We start from the raw sequence: 17,925 nt of genomic DNA, 5'->3' as shown, positions 1-17,925 counted from the left end.
TTTCCTGTGTGCACACTCTCTCTCTCCTGCCACCACGTAAGATTTGCCTTGCTTCCCTTTTGCCTTCCATCATGATTTTAAGTTTCCTGAGGCCTCCCCAGCCATGTGGAACTGTGAGTCAATTAAACCTCTTTCCTATATAAATTACCGAGTCTCAGGTAGTACCTTTATAGCAGTGTGAAAACAGACTAATACATTTCCTCATAAGTATGTTGTTGCTTTTTTTCTGAGACAAGAGTTTTGCTCTGTTACCCAGACTGGAGTGCAGTGGCGCCATCTCGGCTCACTGCAACCTCCGCCTCCTGGGTTCAAGCAATTCTCCTGCCTCAGCCTCTCGAGTAGCTGGGATTACAGGCGCACGCCACCATGCCCGGCTAATTTTTGTATTTTTTAAATAGAGACAGAGTTTCACCATGTTGGTTGGGCTGGTCTCGAACTCCTGACCTTGTGATTCGCCTGCCTCAGCCTCCCAAAGTGCTGGGATTACAGGCATGAGCCGCCACCACCCCTGTCTTCTTGTTGCTTTTTTTTTTAAAAAAAAATTCTCTGTCCTCATATTCAAGCAAATTTTGTTGTTACATGATTACAGGAATGAGAAGTCCAAAAGACACAATCTTAAGATTTTTTCAGTGTGTCATATTTTAGAAATAATTTTGAAGTCATATTCGCATTTCTCCTAAAATCATCTTTCCATGTATATTTGCTTCATTTCATTTATGGGTCAGAAGCAATACCTAAACTTACAAGACTCTCCTATCCTGACCCCTCCATACTTCTTCAGCCTCATCTCTCTCACTTGCTTATTACATTCCAGCCACGTAACTGTAATGTTTTAGTTCAGTGAAAACCTAATTGTTTGGAATCTTAGAACATTCATTCATTCATTCATTCATCTGAGACAGAGTCTTGTTCTGTCACCCAGGCTGGAGTGCAGTGGTATGATCTTGGCTCACTGCGACCTCCGCCTTCTGGGTTCAAGTGATTCTCCTGCCTTAGCCTCCTGAGTAATTGGGATTACAGCCACACGCCACCATGCCCAGCTGATTTTTGTATTTTTAAGAGAGACAGGGTTTCACCATGTTGGTCAGGCTGGTCTCGAACTCTACCTGGTGATCTGCCCGCCTCGGCCTCCCAAAGTGCTGGGATTACAGGCGTGAGCCACCGTGCGGGGCCAAAACTTTTAATAGCTCTTCAACACTATTTAAAGTTATCTTGTTCATTTATTTACTTGTGTATTGTCTGCCCCCACTTGAATGTACACTCCATGCGAACAGAGGCCTTGTCTATCTTATCCACTTATCTTAATACCTAGAACAATGCTGGGCACATAATAGGCATTCAATATTTGTTGAATAAACAGACCTACAGTAAAGAGCCCTGGTGTAAAAATATTTGGTTTTCAGGCCGGGTATGGCAGCTCATGCCTGTAATCCCAGCACTTTGGGGGGCACTTTGGGGGTCAAGGCAGGTGGATCACCTGAGGTCAGGAGTTCAAGACCAGCCTGGCCAACATGGTGAAACCCTGTCTCTACCAAAAATACAAAAATTGCCTGGGTGTGATGGCATGTGACTGTAATCCCAGCTACTTGGGAGGCTGAGGCAGGAGAATTGCTTGAATCTGGGAGACAGAGATTGCAGTAAGCCGAGATGTGCCACTGCACTCCAGCCTGGGCAAGAGAGTGAGACTCTGTTTAAAAAAAAAAAAAAAAAAAAAAAAAAGAAATATCTGGTTTTTTAGTTTAGCTTAACTTAAAATGAGTGCTAAACTTACTCAGATTTTAGTGTTAAAATGTATTTACTTCATGAATGTGATGTTTGTGTATGTATTAGAATAAGCAACACAGTGAAACAAGTTTAATTTTTAATTTATTAGAACCCAGTAAATGATGATTTTTAAAGCAGAGTTTTCCATCAAATTAACACTTAATTCAGGGCAAAAATACATTTAAAAAACCTAAATCTTAAGGCAGAAGTAAAACATTATAAAAACAGTATGTCTAATAGAGACTGTAAAATGTCAGATTTTTAAGAGATTCACATAGTCTTTTATAGCACTAAAATATTAATACAGTCAGAAATATTATCAATTGGTCCAAGATTTGTTTATAAAATGTCTACACTGCTAATTGAAGAAATGTTGCTGTATAAGTAATACCTACAATACAACCAACCAAGTGATTGTTTTTATGATAAAAGAACTAAGGCAGGTAATTGCATGGTTTCCATTTGTAAAGCTTTTGCAGTATTAAATATAAAGTATTACTAGGGGTATTTTTTGATTCATCTCCCTACCCTAATGTCCCCAAAATGTACATCACTTCCCTTTAACTCTATTTTAAAAATTCTGTGAACCACCATACCTATTCATTGTAGGCCTGACCCTATAAAGGCATGAATTGTTTAATTTGACATGGTGGAAAAACAATTTTAGTAAACCACTACATCTTTTCCTAGTCATTGAGCAATTTCAAACAGAAGTCTTAAGAATTTTTGCACCTCAACAAGTGAACAACCTGTTTCTTTACCACTATAAGTTTGAATTTTGACTAGAATCTGTTAGTACACAGGGGAAAACACATTTCATGTTTATGTGGAATTAACAGTAGCCCTTCTGAAAAACAGGGTTAACAATCTTAAATTTCCCCTTGTGATCAAAACCTTTTGATCAAAAATTACTTTTGTTTTTAGGGAGCAGGATAAGATTTAAAAGTGCTTTAAATCAGAAACAAGGATTAGCTAGTTTACACATTCCACTGAATAGTGTCAAAAAAGATAAATGCATTTAAAATAATTTGTAAGTCCAGCAAATATAAGCTTGATGGGTTCTTAACTAACATATTAAGTAATTACAAAGATTCATTTTTTTACAAACTTTTAAGCTATTTTAATAAAATGGCTATAGACCTCACTGTACTTCTGTTTATCTGTGCATTAATAAAAACCTGTTAAAATTCCTTATTTAGTACTTCTGAAAAAGTCTAGTCAAATAAGATCACTAAAATTACCAGAAAAGCTTTGAAATACTGATTGCAGATTCATTTCAAAGTAGATTTAACCCCTTTCAGGATCTGGTGTTTAAATCATGAATGTCTTCACCAACTTCAACTCTGAAAATATAAAAATTTTACCCAGTTCTGGCTATAGTTAAATAGTACTGGTATTACTTGAAAAAATAAAAATTAAAACTATATTGTCAATCATGCATTCCACAATTTCAAGAATTAAGATATAACTCATAAATATTGTTATGTCTTTGCAGGTTATCTCAACTTCCATCAGGCCTCAGCTGAAAGCTCATCTGCCAAAACACATCAGCACTCATGTAAAATAAAAGGAGTAGGGAGGTGACTTTGTATACATACTGTCCAGTGTTTGGCTTCCAGTTTTCCTCTTGTGTGTAACTATTCTAGGTATGACTCCTTGAGCATGAAATGAGGGGTAGATAGACTAGAACAGCTGTTGGGCTAACAAGAATTAGTGTGTAGACTGGGCGCAGTGGCTCACACCTGTACTCCCAGCACTTTGGGAGGCCAAGGCAGGAGGATCACCTGAGGTCAGGAGTTCAAGACCAGACTGGCCAACATGGTGAAACCCGTCTCTATTAAATATACAATTATTAGCTCTCTATTAAAATACAAAAATTAGCTGGGCATGGTGGCGAGTGCCTGTAATCCCAGCTACTTGGGAGGCTAAGGCAGGAGAATTGCCTGAACCCAGGAGGTGGAATGGAGGTTGCAGTGGGCCAAGATTGTGCCATTGCACTCCAGCCTGGGAAACAAGACTAAAACTCCGTCTCAAAAAAAAAAAAAAAAAAAAAAAAAAAAATTAGTGTATAAAAAGTTTTCTGCTGAATATCTGTTCTGTTCCTACTGTGGTTATGCTATGCCACATATAACTTGTACAACCATTTTGTCCTGTTTATCTATTTGTGGAAATAAGTCAGCTCAATAAAATGTGAAATATACATTAGTTTGCTTTAGATGCAAAGATTAGCTGTTTTTGGCTTAACTGTATCATAACCAAAAAAGTCTATACCTTGATAATACAATATGAAAAAGTTCACATATGTACATGGGTACATTCCTTCATTAAAGTTTTTCCTTAATTCTATCTCAATGTATCTTTACAACTGATACAACTCATCTTTACAACAAAAGTCAAAAAGGACAAAGTAGAATGATTTCATTTTACAGCACTTTAGGTTTTCTGAAGCGTTCCTTTAGGACTTAAAGGACATCATTGAAATGTTGCTTTCCATAGTCAGCAGGATCCATTTGAAGCTCTCGTTCTTCATCATCTGTAAGTAAAATAATTTAGTATCAACATATTATTTTTTAAATCACTGCAGAAATCCAATTAATGTCTCAGTTTTTCTCAGCCTTAAGGTAGTTTCCTGCTTGTTATTTTATACCTAGTACAAATAGTGTTCTATTTCTTAGCTGCTTGGCTAAAGAGTGAAATGTGGAACTATTTTGGAAGATTAATTTTAACAAATCTTTAAAAAATAGACATAGATGACAGACAAGCAGAGATAGAGCCAGACAGACATAGCTAGCAAAACTTTAGGAACCCACAAATATTGAGAAGTTAATATTTTTATATAAATATAGTCTTTTTTTTTTTTTTTTTTTTTGAGACGGACTTTCACTCCGTTGCCTAGGCTGGAGTGCAGTGGCGTGATCTTGGCTGACTGCAACCTCTGTCTCCCAGGATCAAGCGATTCTCCTACCTCAGCCTCCCAAGTAGTTGGGACCACAGGCACCTGTTCACCATGCCTGGCTAATTTTTGTATATTTAGTAGAGATGGGGTTTTACCATGTTGGCCAGGCTGGTCTTGAACTCCTCACCTCAGGTGATCTGCCCACCTTGGCCTCCTAAAGTGCTGGGATTACAGGCATTGAGTCACAGTGCCCAGCCTAAATATATTATTTCTATATAGATGATAATTAGTTCTTTAAAGCTTTGGTAGAAACATTTCTGTACACATTTTCAGGTTTTTAAAAATCAATTTTTTTTCTAATTATAAAAGTATCCAATATTAGTATTATAAAAATTATAAAAGATAGAAAAATAAAAGTCACTCATAATCCCAACATTTAACATTTTAGTGAATTTCTTTGCCTCTCTGCAAATAGCTTACTCTTGTCTTCCTAAATGGAGTATAACAACCAAAATTTAACTTTTTCTTAACTAAACAGAAAAAAAAAAGATTACTGTTAATAAAATCCTCAGAGCCTCTTTGAGTAGCTATATTAAATTACTCCAAGTAGTGCTATAGAGTTTGATTTATTTGGCTATTACAGATTTTTCTGGTTCTTTCTTGGCTATGAGTTGTCACTTTGCCTTGTTGTCAGTTTACCTGCCAATAGCAATCCTTCTTTTCTAATTTTGCTGCAAATTACAGGTCTTGAAATGAGACTGCTCAAGAGTTGTGTTCGTTTGTTTGAGATAGAATATTGCTCTGTTGGCCAGGCTCAAGTGTAGTGGTGTTATCATGGCTCACTTGCAGCCTCGACCTCCCGGCCTCAAGTAATCCTCCCACCTCAACCTCCCAGGTAGCTGGGACCACAGGTGCACGCCACCACACCTGGCTACATTTTGTATTTTTTGTAAAGACAGGATTTTGCCCTGTTGCCCAGGCTGGTCTGGAACTCCTGGGCTCAAGTGATCTACCGGCCTCAGACAAGATTATTAAAATTATATTAGAACAAGAATGAAAAGTATTTTGATCAGAGCCTTGGAGAGTCCCTTTGGAGTACTTGGAATTTTTTTTTTTTTTTGGCTGGGACTATAGGCGCCCGCCACTGCACCCGGCTAATTTTTGTATTTTTAGTAGAGATGGGATTTCACCATGGATTTTTATGATATCTTTTGGCTTCTCTGCAGACTTAAAAAATCACTTTTCTTACATTCTGGTTCACAGATACTGTTACCCAATAGCTTAATTTTTGTTAATATAATTTAAATGAAGTTATACATTGGAATCTAAATTCATATGTATACTATAGTTTTCTGAGAACTATTACTTTAGGTATGAGAGGTTTTAACACTCTAAAACTTTCTTCTTTCAAAAATGACAAACAGGCCAGGCATGGTTGTGCAAGCTCGCAATCCCATCATTTTGGGAGGCAGAGGCAGGCAGATCACTTGAGCTCAGGAGTTCGAGACCAGACTGGGCAACATGCTGAAACCCAGTCTCTACTAAAAATTCAAAATTTAGCAAGGCATGGTTGTGTATACCTGTAGTCCCAGCTACTCAGGAGACTGAGGTAGGAGGATTGCTTGAGCCTAGGAGGTAGAGGTTGCAGTAAGCAGAGATGACACCACTGTACTCCAGCCTGGGTAACAGAGCTAAATCCTATCTCAAAAAAAAAAAAAGTCAAACAAACCAACTTTCTTTTTCAACAACTTTCCTGTTAAACTTATAGAAATTTTCATTTCTAGAATTTCGGACAACCATTTTCCACTTTTTTTTTTTTTTTTTTTGAGACAGGGTCTCACTCCCATCACTCAGGTTGGAGTACAGTGGCACAATCTCAGCTCACTGCAGCCTTGACCTCCCAGGGCTCAAAGGATCCTCCCACCTCAACTTTCTGAGTAGCTGGGACTATGGGCACACACCACCATGCCCGGCTAATTTTTCCACTTTTTTTTATGGAGACAGGGTTTCACCATGTTGTCCAGGCTGGTCTTTAACTCCAGGGTTCAAGCAATCTGCCCACCTTAGCTTCCCAAAGTGCTGGGATTACAGCTGTGACCACTGCATCCAGACTACCCCATATTCTTAACAAATGATCTATCTTTTTTTTTTTTTTTTTTTTTGAGGCGGAGTGTAGCTCTGTCGCCCAGGCTGGAGTGCAGTGGCCGGATCTCAGCTCACTGCAAGCTCCACCTCCCGGGTTCACGCCATTCTCCGGCCTCAGCCTCCCGAGTAGCTGGGACTACAGGTGCCCGCCACCTCGCCCGGCTAGTTTTTTGTATTTTTTAGTAGAGACGGGGTTTCACCGTGTTAACCAGGATGGTCTCGATCTCTTGACCTCGTGATCCGCCCGTCTCGGCCTCCCAAAGTGCTGGGATTACAGGCTTGATCCACCGCGCCCGGCCCAAATGATCTATCTTTAAATAGTACACTTGATCTCAGCCAAAAGCCTGAGAAGCGATATCTTTAAATAGTATAATCCACTAGGTATGATAATCCCAAATCTGCCTTAATATGTGTTAAAGCCTGAAATTATATCAATTTTCACACTTTTACTTTATATACATGCTAATCAATTTCTTATCAAAGAACTCTTTACTTAAAAAGAATTTTTTTTTTTTTTTTTTTTTTTTTGAGACGGAGTCTCCCTGTGTCACCCAGGCTGGAGTGCAGTGGCATGATCTCGGCTCACTGCAAGCTCCACCTCCCAGGTTCACGCCCTTCTCCTGCCTCAGCCTCCTGAGTAGCTGGGACTACAGGCACCCGCCACCACGCCCAGCTATTTTTTTTTTGTCTCTTTTTAGTAGAGACAGGGTTTCACTGTGTTAGCCAGGATGATCTCAAACTCCTGAACTGGTAATCCACCCGCCTCAGCCTCCCAAAGTGCTGGGATTACAGGCGTGAGCCACCACGCCCAGCCTGTCTTTGTTTTTAAAAGGGAAAATAATCATGGGCACCTCTCCAGAAAGCTCTCCTTAGGATCCACATTATAGAACCTCACCTTATGGCTATAAACACATCTTTTAGGACTTTAATATAACAATTAAATTAAGACTTAATCATCATGGAGCAGTGGATAATTTTCGAGAAATGTAACAGGAAAGTTATTGAAAGGAAAAGGTGTCTTTACTTTTTGGAATTTTTTTTTTTTTTTTGAAACGGAGCCTCACTCTGTTGCCCAGGCTGGAATGCAGTAGCACAAATTCGGCTCATTGCAACCTGCGCCTCCCAGGTTCAAGCGATTCTCCTGCCTCAGCCTCTTGAATAGCTGGGATTAGAGGCATGCGCCACCATGCCCGGATAACTTTTGTATTTTTCTTTTTTAGTAGAGATGAGGTTTCACCAATGGTTAGGCTGGTCTCGAACTCCTGACCTCATGATACACCTGCCTTGGGCTCCCAAAGTGCTGGTGTTACAGGCCTCACATGAGGCACAGCGCCCGGCTTTTTCTTTTTTTTTTTTTTTTTTTGAGAGGGAGCCTCGCTGTTGTGGCCCAGGCTGGAGTGCAATGGCGAGATCTTGGCTCACTGCAACCTCCGCCTCCCAGGTTCCAGCAATTCCCCTGCCTCAGCCTCCCGAGTTGCTGAGATTACAGGTGCCCCCCCACCCCCAGCTAATTTTTTTTTTTGTATTTTTAGTAGAAACGGGGTTTCACCATGTTGGCCAGACTGGTCTCGAACTCCTGACCTCAGGAGATCCACCTGCCTCGGCCTCCCAAAGTGCTAGATTACAGGCATGAGCCACCGTGCCCAGCCACTTTTGGGGCTTTTTTTTGAGACAGAGTCTTGCTCTGTTGCCCAAGCTGCAGTGCAGTGGCGCAATCTTGGCTCACTGCAAGCTCCGCCTCCCGGGTTCACACCATTCAGTGTAATATTTTTAATGTTATATTTTAGTGTAATATTTTAGTGTAACACAAAACAGAGAGAACACAGTTATTGTTATCTCTGTTTTCCTGAGAAGATGATTACAGGTCCAAATAATTTTAGGAACTAGATCATGTTTGTTAAGTACATGAGCTGGGAGTAGATTTGTTTTTCTGTTCCTAGACATTTGCTCTTATCCTGATTTCGCTTTTCATTTGTTCACTTAAAAATTCCAAAAAGGGCCAGGCGCGGTGGTTCATACCTGTAATCCCAGCACTTTGGGAGGCCGAGGCGGGCAGATCACACCCTCCTGGCTAACATGGTGAAACCCCATTTCTACTAAAAATATTACAAAATTCAGCCGGGAGTGGTGGCGGGAGCCTGTAGTCCCAGCTACTGGGGAGGCTGAGGCAAACAAACAAACAAAATCCCAAAAAGGCCGGGCGCAGTGGCTCACGCCTATAATCCCAGCAGTTTGGAAGGCCGAGGTGGGCGGATCACGAGGTCAGGAGATCAAGACCATCCTGGCTAACAAGGTGAAACCCCATCTCTACTAAAAATACAAAAAATTAGCTGGGTATAGTGGCGGGCACCTGTGGTCCCAGCTACTCGGGGGGCTGAGGCAGGAGAATGGCGTGAACCCAGGAGGCGGAGGTTGCAGTGAGCCAAGATTGCAGCCACTGCACTCCAGCCAGGGCGACAGAGGAAGACTCCGTCTCAAAAAACAAAAAAAAACAAACAAGCAGTAGTACATGATTATGAAATCACCTAACCAAATCTAATGTAGAATAACAGATAACCACTAAATATAAGAACTAGTATTTTAGTTCATTTTAGGAAGCAGCAAAATATTATATAGTTCATCAAGGTAAAATGAATATTAAAGGAAATATTTTAAAGACATCCATAATTTATTAAATAATTCCTAAATTCCCTCTGAGGTCAAGAAAGGCTACCTCCATTAAAGAAAGTGCCACCATGGCTGGGTGTGGTTTCTCACGCCTGTAATCCCAGCACTTTGGGAAGCTGAGGTGGGCAGATCATGAAGTCAGGAGTTCAAGACCAGCCTGGCCAAAGAGACCAGCCTGGCCAACATGGTGAAACCCTGTCTCTAGTAAAAATGCAAAAATTAGCTGGACGTGGTGGCTGACGCCTGCAATTCCAGCTACTCAGGAGGCTGAGGCAAGAGAATTGCTTGAACCTGGGAGGGGGAGGTTGCAGTGAGTTGAGATCACAGCATTGTACTCTAGCCTGGGCGACAAAATAAAAAAAAAAAAAAGAAAGAAAGCTCTATCGCCTGGGTGCAGTGGCTCACACCTGTGATCCCAACACTTTGGGAGCCTGAGGCAAGTGGATAGCTTGAGCTCAGGAGTTTGAAACTAGCCTGGGCAACATACCAAGACCCCATCTTAGAAAATTTAAAAAATTAAAAAAAAAAAAAAGCAAGAACTTGGAGCAAAAAGGCAAAAAGCCAGTGAGGAGCCAGGTGCAGTGGCTCATGCCTATAATCCCAGCACTTTGGGAGACCAAGGTGGCCTGATTGCTTGAGTCCAGGAGGTTAAGACCAGCCTGGGAAACATGGGAAACACGGCTAAACCCTGCCATTACAAAAAATACAAAAAACTAGCCAGCCATGGTGGTGCATGCCTATAGTCCCAGATGCTCAGGAGACTGAGATGGGAGGATCACTTGACCCCAAGAGGTTGAGGCTGCAGTGAGCCATGATCATGTCACTGCACTCCAGCCTGGGTGACAGAGGGAGACCCTGTCTAAAAAAAAAATATATATATATATATATATAAAAATATATATATATATAATAGAAATATATTATAAATATATAGTAGAAATATATTGTACATGTATGATATAAATATATAATATAAATATATAACCATTTATATATCTATATAAATATAAATATGCAAACACATTTTATTAAAATATATAAGAATGTATATTTTATATAAATATTATTTATATATAATTTATATGTATAATTATATATATAAATAATTGTAAACACAGGAAAACTAGGCCTCACTTAATTATACAAAACACTCTACAAGTAGTGCTGACCCCAATGATTAATAATGTAATGAACAGGTATCAGAGATAAGGCTGGAATGCTTCAGCTCCCTACTGGCAGATATGCTGCCAAAGCCTCAATTCATAATATACAATTTTGGAGACCAAAGCCAGAGTATACTTAGGTGAAGCCAGAATCTTATCCTGCAGCTGGAATCTCTAATCCTAGGGACCTCACAACTTAAGAAACTACTCCTACTACTAGAGAGCAGAGAAGAGCCCCTATCAATAGAACATTAAGTGTGTGCTTCATTTTTTGTTATCTTTCGCTGTAGAGTCACAATGGTGGCAATAAAGTTTCTACCTTCTTTCATGGATTTGGGAATAGATCTGTTTCAGACATCCTGAAATCTGAAACATATTTTCTAATAATACTTGTGTTATATATATAGTGATTCCAACTTGAATGTGGCCACAGAATTTTAAAACTGAGAAAGATCATGTATTCTAATTCAGCAGTCTTCATACAGATGAAGAAACTGTGGCCCAGAGAGTTTAAGTGACTTGAAAAGCAATACACAGACTATCTCTTGATTCTAGACTAATTTTTTTTTTTCTTTCTTTCTTTTTTTGAGACAGAGTCTCATTCTGTTACCTAGGCTGGAGTGCAATGGTGCGATCTCGGCTTACCACACCTCTGCCTCCCGGATTCAAGCAATTCTCCTGCCTCAGCCTCCTGAGTAGCTGGGACTACAGGCACCTGCCACCACGCCCAGCTAATTTTTGTATTTTTTAGTAGAGATGTTGGCCAGGCTGGCCTTGAACTCCTGACCTCAGGTGATCCGCCTGCCTTGGCCTCCCAAAGTGCTGGAATCACAGGTGTGAGCCACTGTGCCTGGCCGACTAATGTTTTTTTCTACTCTATGTTCTGCCTGCTTTGGCTACAAGTGCAAACCGTACTGGGAACGCAACCATTATTTCCACATTGGCACAGTAATGAAAACTTGGAATTCAATTTGTTGATAAATTAGGGAACAGCCAGGATTACCTCTCCCTACTTTTTGGATGGTCAATAATATACCTAAAGAATCCCTGGATGGCCAGGTGTGGTGGCTCATGCCTGTAATCCCAGCACTTTGGGAGGCTGGGGCAGGTGGATCACTTGAGGTCAGGAGTTCAAACCAGCCTGGCCAACATGGTGAAACCCCATTTCTACTAAAAATACAAAACTTAGATGGACATGGTGGTGCACGGCTGTAGTCCCAGCTATTTGGGAGGCTGAGGCAAGAGAATTGCTTGAACCCTGGAAGCAGAGGTTGCAGTGAGCTGAGATTGCACCACTGCACTCCAGCCTGGATGACATGAGACTCTGTCTCAAAAAAAAAAAAAAAAATCAACTCTACAACAGGAAGATTCAGCTTCAGCCCGGGTGACAGAGCAAGACTCCATCTCAATTAAAAAAAAAGAATCCCTGGAAACATGTTAACAATTATTTAGGCCAGGCGCGGTGGCTCAAGCCTGTAATCCCAGCACTTTGGGAGGCCCAGGCGGGCGGATCACGAGGTCAGGAGATCGAGACCATCCTGGCTAACATGGTGAAACCCCATCTCTACTAAAAATACAAAAAACTAGCCGGGCGAGGTGGTGGGCACCTGTAGTCCCAGCTACTCGGGAGGCTGAGGCAGGAGAATGGTGTAAACCCAGGAGGCGGAGCTTGCAGTGAGCCGAGATCGCGCCACTGCACTCCAGTCTGGGTGACAGAGCAAGACTCCGTCTCAAAAAATAAAAAATAAAAACAAACAAACAAACAAACAAAAACCAATTATTTAAGTCTCCTCAGTATTCCTTACTTAGCCCTCTTTATTTGTTGGAGCTGATGTTCCTGCATCTTTTTGTTCTCGGTCCCCTTTATAGGTGCCCTATCCTGCCACTATCATCTAGAGAATGCCAGAATGAGACAAGAAATGGTAAATGGCAACACTCAGTTCCAGTAAGATTAACTTGCAAACAGGGAAATCCAAAAATGTAACAACCCCTTCTCTACTTCACTGAGGACATCATCTTTTGTCATTTCTTCAATCCTTAGAATCTATTTTCTTGTGAAAGGAATGGGAGGACAACATGAGAGTCTTGGGGACTTGAAGTAGAAGGTGGCAGTGAGAACCAGGGGAGGAAGAAGGAGAAGAGTACAAGAGAGGGAGAGAGAAGGCACTGAAATTTACGTACAATAGATTGAAACCCATACAAATATTAAATCAAAATTTTGTGACAATTATCAACTTTAAGATAGACAAAATATAAGAAATGACTGAAAACAAAGACTGAGATAAACCATTATAATAAAAATCTCAAAATTATCCAATGAGATGAAAAAGCCCTTAAAAAAATTAGAGAATATTGAAAGTGTAAACCAAGCAGCTTATAAGACCAGAAGTTAAAGAGTTATTACCCTAGTCACAGTTATAAGAATAAAAGCTCAATGAGAAAAGCATATAATTATCAGTTAATGACAACGTGCAAAGTACTGTGGCGGGTGGGTAATGCGCAAAGTACTGTGGGAGGTGGGCATGAAGGTAGAAAAGGATACAAACAAAATGGAAGGCAAAATAAATAAAAATTCCTGCCCTCCAAGAGCTTACAATCTAATTGCTGATATGATATACATGCATGAAAAAACCTTAAAACATTATAAATAATTGCAAACAAATATAATCCAAACAAATCACAAAAGCAATGAGAAAAAAAAGATAAAATTTATGAAAAACGGATGAGATTACAGAAAAAGTACATAATATTGTAAGGTTATATGTATATCAATATCAATATTACCAAAAAGTGAGAAATTCTTATAAATATAACCTTATATAACTCCTAGCACATATTAATCTCTTTTCTATCCCCAGTAATCATAATTTTCATAAACTAAATGAACTATTATAACAGTGCCTAGGTAGAAGTCAGAGTCTCTAGTTTCCCTTTTTTTCTACAAACCATATAATTTTGTAGAACAACTACATTTTCTTCTGGGTTTTATAAAAACAATGCTTGTCATAAGCCTAAATAAAAATTTAATTACTTTAAAAACAGGTAAGGAAGAAATCAAGCATGTTATGAAGAAAAATTTCCATGCATCACATAAAAATTTAACGTATCACACACTAAGGTCACAATCAATTTTTACAGAAAAGAGAAACAGCTCCACAAATACTACTAAACAATATAAGCAGGCAGAAAACTGGCCTAAAAACTTGCAAAAGAGAAAAACACTCTGATATACATGCATGGGTAGGGCTGCGTGCACACAGGTAGATTCTGAACTTTCCTTAAGTTAAATGCTCAGCAGAAGTAACACAGTGAATAAGAAAAATATGTTGAATCTGTGTAATAAATATAAAACAAATCTTCACACATTGATTGTTAAATATAAATTTTAAGCCTCTCAGAAAAAATTCAAAATTAGCCTTCCTCTGCTGTGTCAGTGGTGAAATAATCTCATCTTCAGTGTGGAGAAGACCATTCCCTTTGTGTCTTTCCTTATAACGAAAAAGCTACCTGGGCAATATTTGTAATGAAATGTTTTTAGATGAGAAATTGGAAAAGTGTATTTTCTAGGAGCATTTGCCTTAGGTAGTCTAGAGTCATTTTAAACAGTTTAATTCTAAAATTTCTGAAGATTCTAAGTTTTAAATTGTAGCTGTATCAATAATACACATGATAACCAAAATTTTAAAAAATTAAAATAATTTACAGATTTACAAATGCCACTATTATAAAACAGCTTTCAAAATAAAACTGAAAAACTGCACAGAACCTCTTCGTATTAATACTGAGGTTGGCTGGGCGCAGTGGTTCACGCCTGTAATCCCAACACTTTGGGAGCCTGAGGCGGGTGGATCACCTGAGGTCAGGAGTTTGAGACCAGCCTGACCAACATAGAGAAACCCCGTCTCTACTGAAAATACAAAATTAGCCAGGCATGGTGGTGCATGCCTGTAATCCCAGCTACTCAGGAAGCTGAGGCAGGAGAATCGCTTGAACCTGGAAGGTGAGGTTGCAATGAGCCGAGATCGCGCCATTGGACTCCAGCCTGGGCAACAAGAGCAAAACTCCATCTCAAAGAAAAAACAAAAAATTTAGGTTACACTGCCACTAATAGGTAGGGAAAATTCTACACAAATTCAACCAAAAAACTTAGAGATGGGTTTCATGGTTATAGCATGGAAGCCAGGCCCACGCTCACCTTGGACGTCTTCCTCTCCACCATCACCATCTTCTTCCTCATTGTAAGCCAGCTCAGCCTGCTTGTCTGCCTCATACTCACCTACGTTACCATCATCCCCATTATAATCCGCCAGTTTAGAGTCATGCTGCGGATCAACAGGGGATTCATTCTCATCAAAGAATCGGCCTGTGAAGTAGGTAGAGGATTAATTCAAGAGTAAAGAGGGAAGAAAAGAAGGAATCTATACTGAAGGCAGACCAGAAAGTAGACAAGTGAAACCTGGCAACTTTTGGGGTACTGGATATAAAAGGATACATTTTGTGAAGGTTATCCAAGACAAAAGTACGTAAGAGCGAAGACTCTGAAAATACATAACTTTTATTAAGAATTTCTCTTTTGTGTTAATTTTAGTGCTTGCCACTTAAGATTTGAATGATTTCTTAAAGAAATGGGCACCATTTTTAGGAATGTTTTCATAATAACCAATGACTTCTCCAATATAAGTGTGTCTAAATTAACATTTTAGGAGAATACATTATTTTATTACTAGATATGATACATATTTAAAATTTGAAAATCTAGGCCTGGTGCAGTGGCCCACGCTTGTAATCCCAGAACTTTGGGAGGCTGAGGTGGGTGGATCGCTTGAGCTCAAGAGTTTGACACCAGCCTGGGCAACATGGCAAAACCTTTCTCTACAAAAAATACAAAACTTAGCTGGGTATGGTGGTGTACATTTTGGATTTCCAAAAAGGGATGGCAAAGAAAGTAAGCCATCAGAATCCCTAGTGGTTTAAAAAAAAAAAAAAAAAAAAAAAAAAAAAAAAAAAACTCAAGTAATTCTGGTGTATCTCTTCTCATTTCCTAAGCCAGATTTTTTAAAAAGTCAATGGAATCTTAATAAAACTGACCTATATCAGGCCATTATATTGTACACATTCATAACCATTAGAAATCAAGAAGACAGGCCTGGTGCAGTGGCTCACACCTGTAATCCCGGCACTATGGAAGGCCAAGGTGGGTGGATCACCTGAGGTCAGTAGTTCGAGAATAGCCTCGCAAACATGGTAAAACCCCATCTCTACTAAAAATACAGAAATTAGCCAGGCTTGGTGGCAGGTGCCTGTAATCCCAGCTACATAAGAGGCTGAGGCAGGAGAATTGCTTGAGTCTGGGAGGCAGAGGCTGTAGTGAGACGAGATTGTGCCATTGCACTCCAGCTTGGGTGACAAGAGCAAGACTCCATCTCAAAAAAAAAAAAAAAAAAAAAAGAAGAAGATAAATAGACATAATACCTACTGTAGAAAACTATTCAACAATTAGACATTGAAAATAAAAAAGTTAGGCACACTAGGATCTGAATTAGAAATGCAAGTACAACTAAAACTATACTTAGACATTAAGTTTAACTTAGCATAAAAGTAGATTTATTTTAATCCATAAAATTAACTTCCTAATAATGCAAGAATTTGAGACTTAGAAATTTAACAACTTTCTGTGATAGGTCTAAATTTTTTTTTTTTTTTTTTTTTTTTTTTGAGACGGAGTCTTGCTCTGTAGCCCGGGCTGGAGTGCAGTGGCCGGATCTCAGCTCACTGCAAGCTCCGCCTCCCGGGTTTACGCCATTCTCCTGCCTCAGCCTCCGGAGTAGCTGGGACTACAGGCGCCCGCCACCTCGCCCGGCTAGTTTTTTGTATTTTTAGTAGAGACGGGGTTTCACCGTGTTAGCCAGGATGGTCTCGATCTCCTGACCTCGTGATCCGCCCGTCTCGGCCTCCCAAAGTGCTGGGATTACAGGCTTGAGCCACCGCGCCCGGCCAATAGGTCTAAATTTTTAAAAATATATTTCAAAAATTTACATTGCAGGCTGGGTGCAGTGGCGTATGCCTGTCATAGCAGTACTTTGGGAGGCCAAGGTGGGAGGATTGCTTAAGCCCAGGAGTTCGAGACCAGCCTGGGTAACATAGTGAGATCCATCTCTACAAAAAATACAAAAATTAGCTGGGTATGGTGGTCCACACCTATAGTCTCAGCTACTCAGGAGGCTAAGGTAGGAGGACTGCTTAAGCCCAGGAGTCCAAGGCTACAGTGAGTTAGGATATTGCCACTGCACTTTAGCCTGGGTGACAGAGTGAGACCTCTTCTCTTTAAAAAAAAAAAAAAAAAAAAAAATTAGCCGGTTTCTGTAGTCTTATCTACTTGGAAGGTTGATGCAGGAGTATCATTTAAGGCCACGAGTTTGAGGTTATAGTGAGCTACAATTGTGCCACTGCACCCCAACAAGACTCTATCTCTAAAAATAAATAAATAGATAAATAAATAAGTAAAATTTACATTGCAATGGAACACTCATGAAAAAAATTAACAGCTTCCTTTGCTTGGAAAGAAAGGTTAAGTACAAATAGAATTATAGGGGTACTGGTCGATTCTACAGATGGTTCATCACATCATCAAGCCAATGTATTTCTAGTTGTTGGGTAAAGAGTCCATCAGGAAAATCATTAAAGGACAAATTGCACTTACAGAGGCTTTTAAAGAAGGGCAGGCGTGGCCGGGCACAGTGGCTCACGCCTGTAATCCCAGCACTTTGGGAGGCCAAGGCGGACGGATCACAAGATCAGGAGATTTAAGACCATCCTGGCTAACACGGTGAAACACCATCTCTACTAAAAATACAGAAAATTAGTCGGGCGTGGTGGTGAGCGCCTGTAGTCCCAGCTACTGGGGAGGCTGAGTCAGGAGAATGGTGTGAACCCAGGAGGCAGAGCTTGCAGTGAGCCGAGACTGGGCCACTGCACTCCAGCCTGGGCGACAGAACAAGACTGTCTGAAAAAAAAGAAAAGGCGGCGAGGTGGGCAGATCACCTGAGGTTGGGAGTTCAAGACCAGCCTGACCAACACGGAGAAACCCTGTCTCTACTAAAATACAAAATTAGGCAGGCGTGGTAGTGCATGCATGTAATCCCAGCTACTTGGGAGGCTGAGGCAGGAGAATTGCTTGAACCCAGGAGGCGGAGGTTGCCGCTCACTGAGATTGTATCATTGCACTCCAGCCTGGGCAACAAGAGTGAAACTCCATCTCAAAAAAAAAAAAAGAAGGGAGGGTGTGGGGAC

General features: G+C 40.3%; 1 protein-coding gene across 4 annotated transcripts in view; it reads right to left on the bottom strand.

The window, feature by feature from the left end:
* Positions 1-1,849: 1,849 nt before the first annotated feature.
* Positions 1,850-17,925, bottom strand: part of GOLM2 (golgi membrane protein 2) — a 122,744-nt gene continuing 106,668 nt past the window's right edge. For 2 of the 4 annotated variants that reach the window (XM_008016788.3, XM_008016789.3), the window contains exons 9-10: positions 14,831-14,998; positions 1,850-4,297 (exon numbers count right to left, since the gene is read on the bottom strand). In XM_008016788.3, the coding sequence (XP_008014979.1) occupies positions 4,227-4,297; positions 14,831-14,998 (239 nt within the window). In that variant the 3' untranslated portion in view covers positions 1,850-4,226. The remainder of the gene's footprint in view (positions 4,298-14,830; positions 14,999-17,925) is intronic. The other 2 variants (XM_008016791.3, XM_008016790.3) reach the window with 1 other exon arrangement.

Source organism: Chlorocebus sabaeus, chromosome 26, assembly GCF_047675955.1.
Source record: "Chlorocebus sabaeus isolate Y175 chromosome 26, mChlSab1.0.hap1, whole genome shotgun sequence".
Lineage (NCBI taxonomy): Eukaryota > Metazoa > Chordata > Mammalia > Primates > Cercopithecidae > Chlorocebus > Chlorocebus sabaeus.
This window is presented reverse-complemented; position numbering and strand designations above follow the sequence as displayed.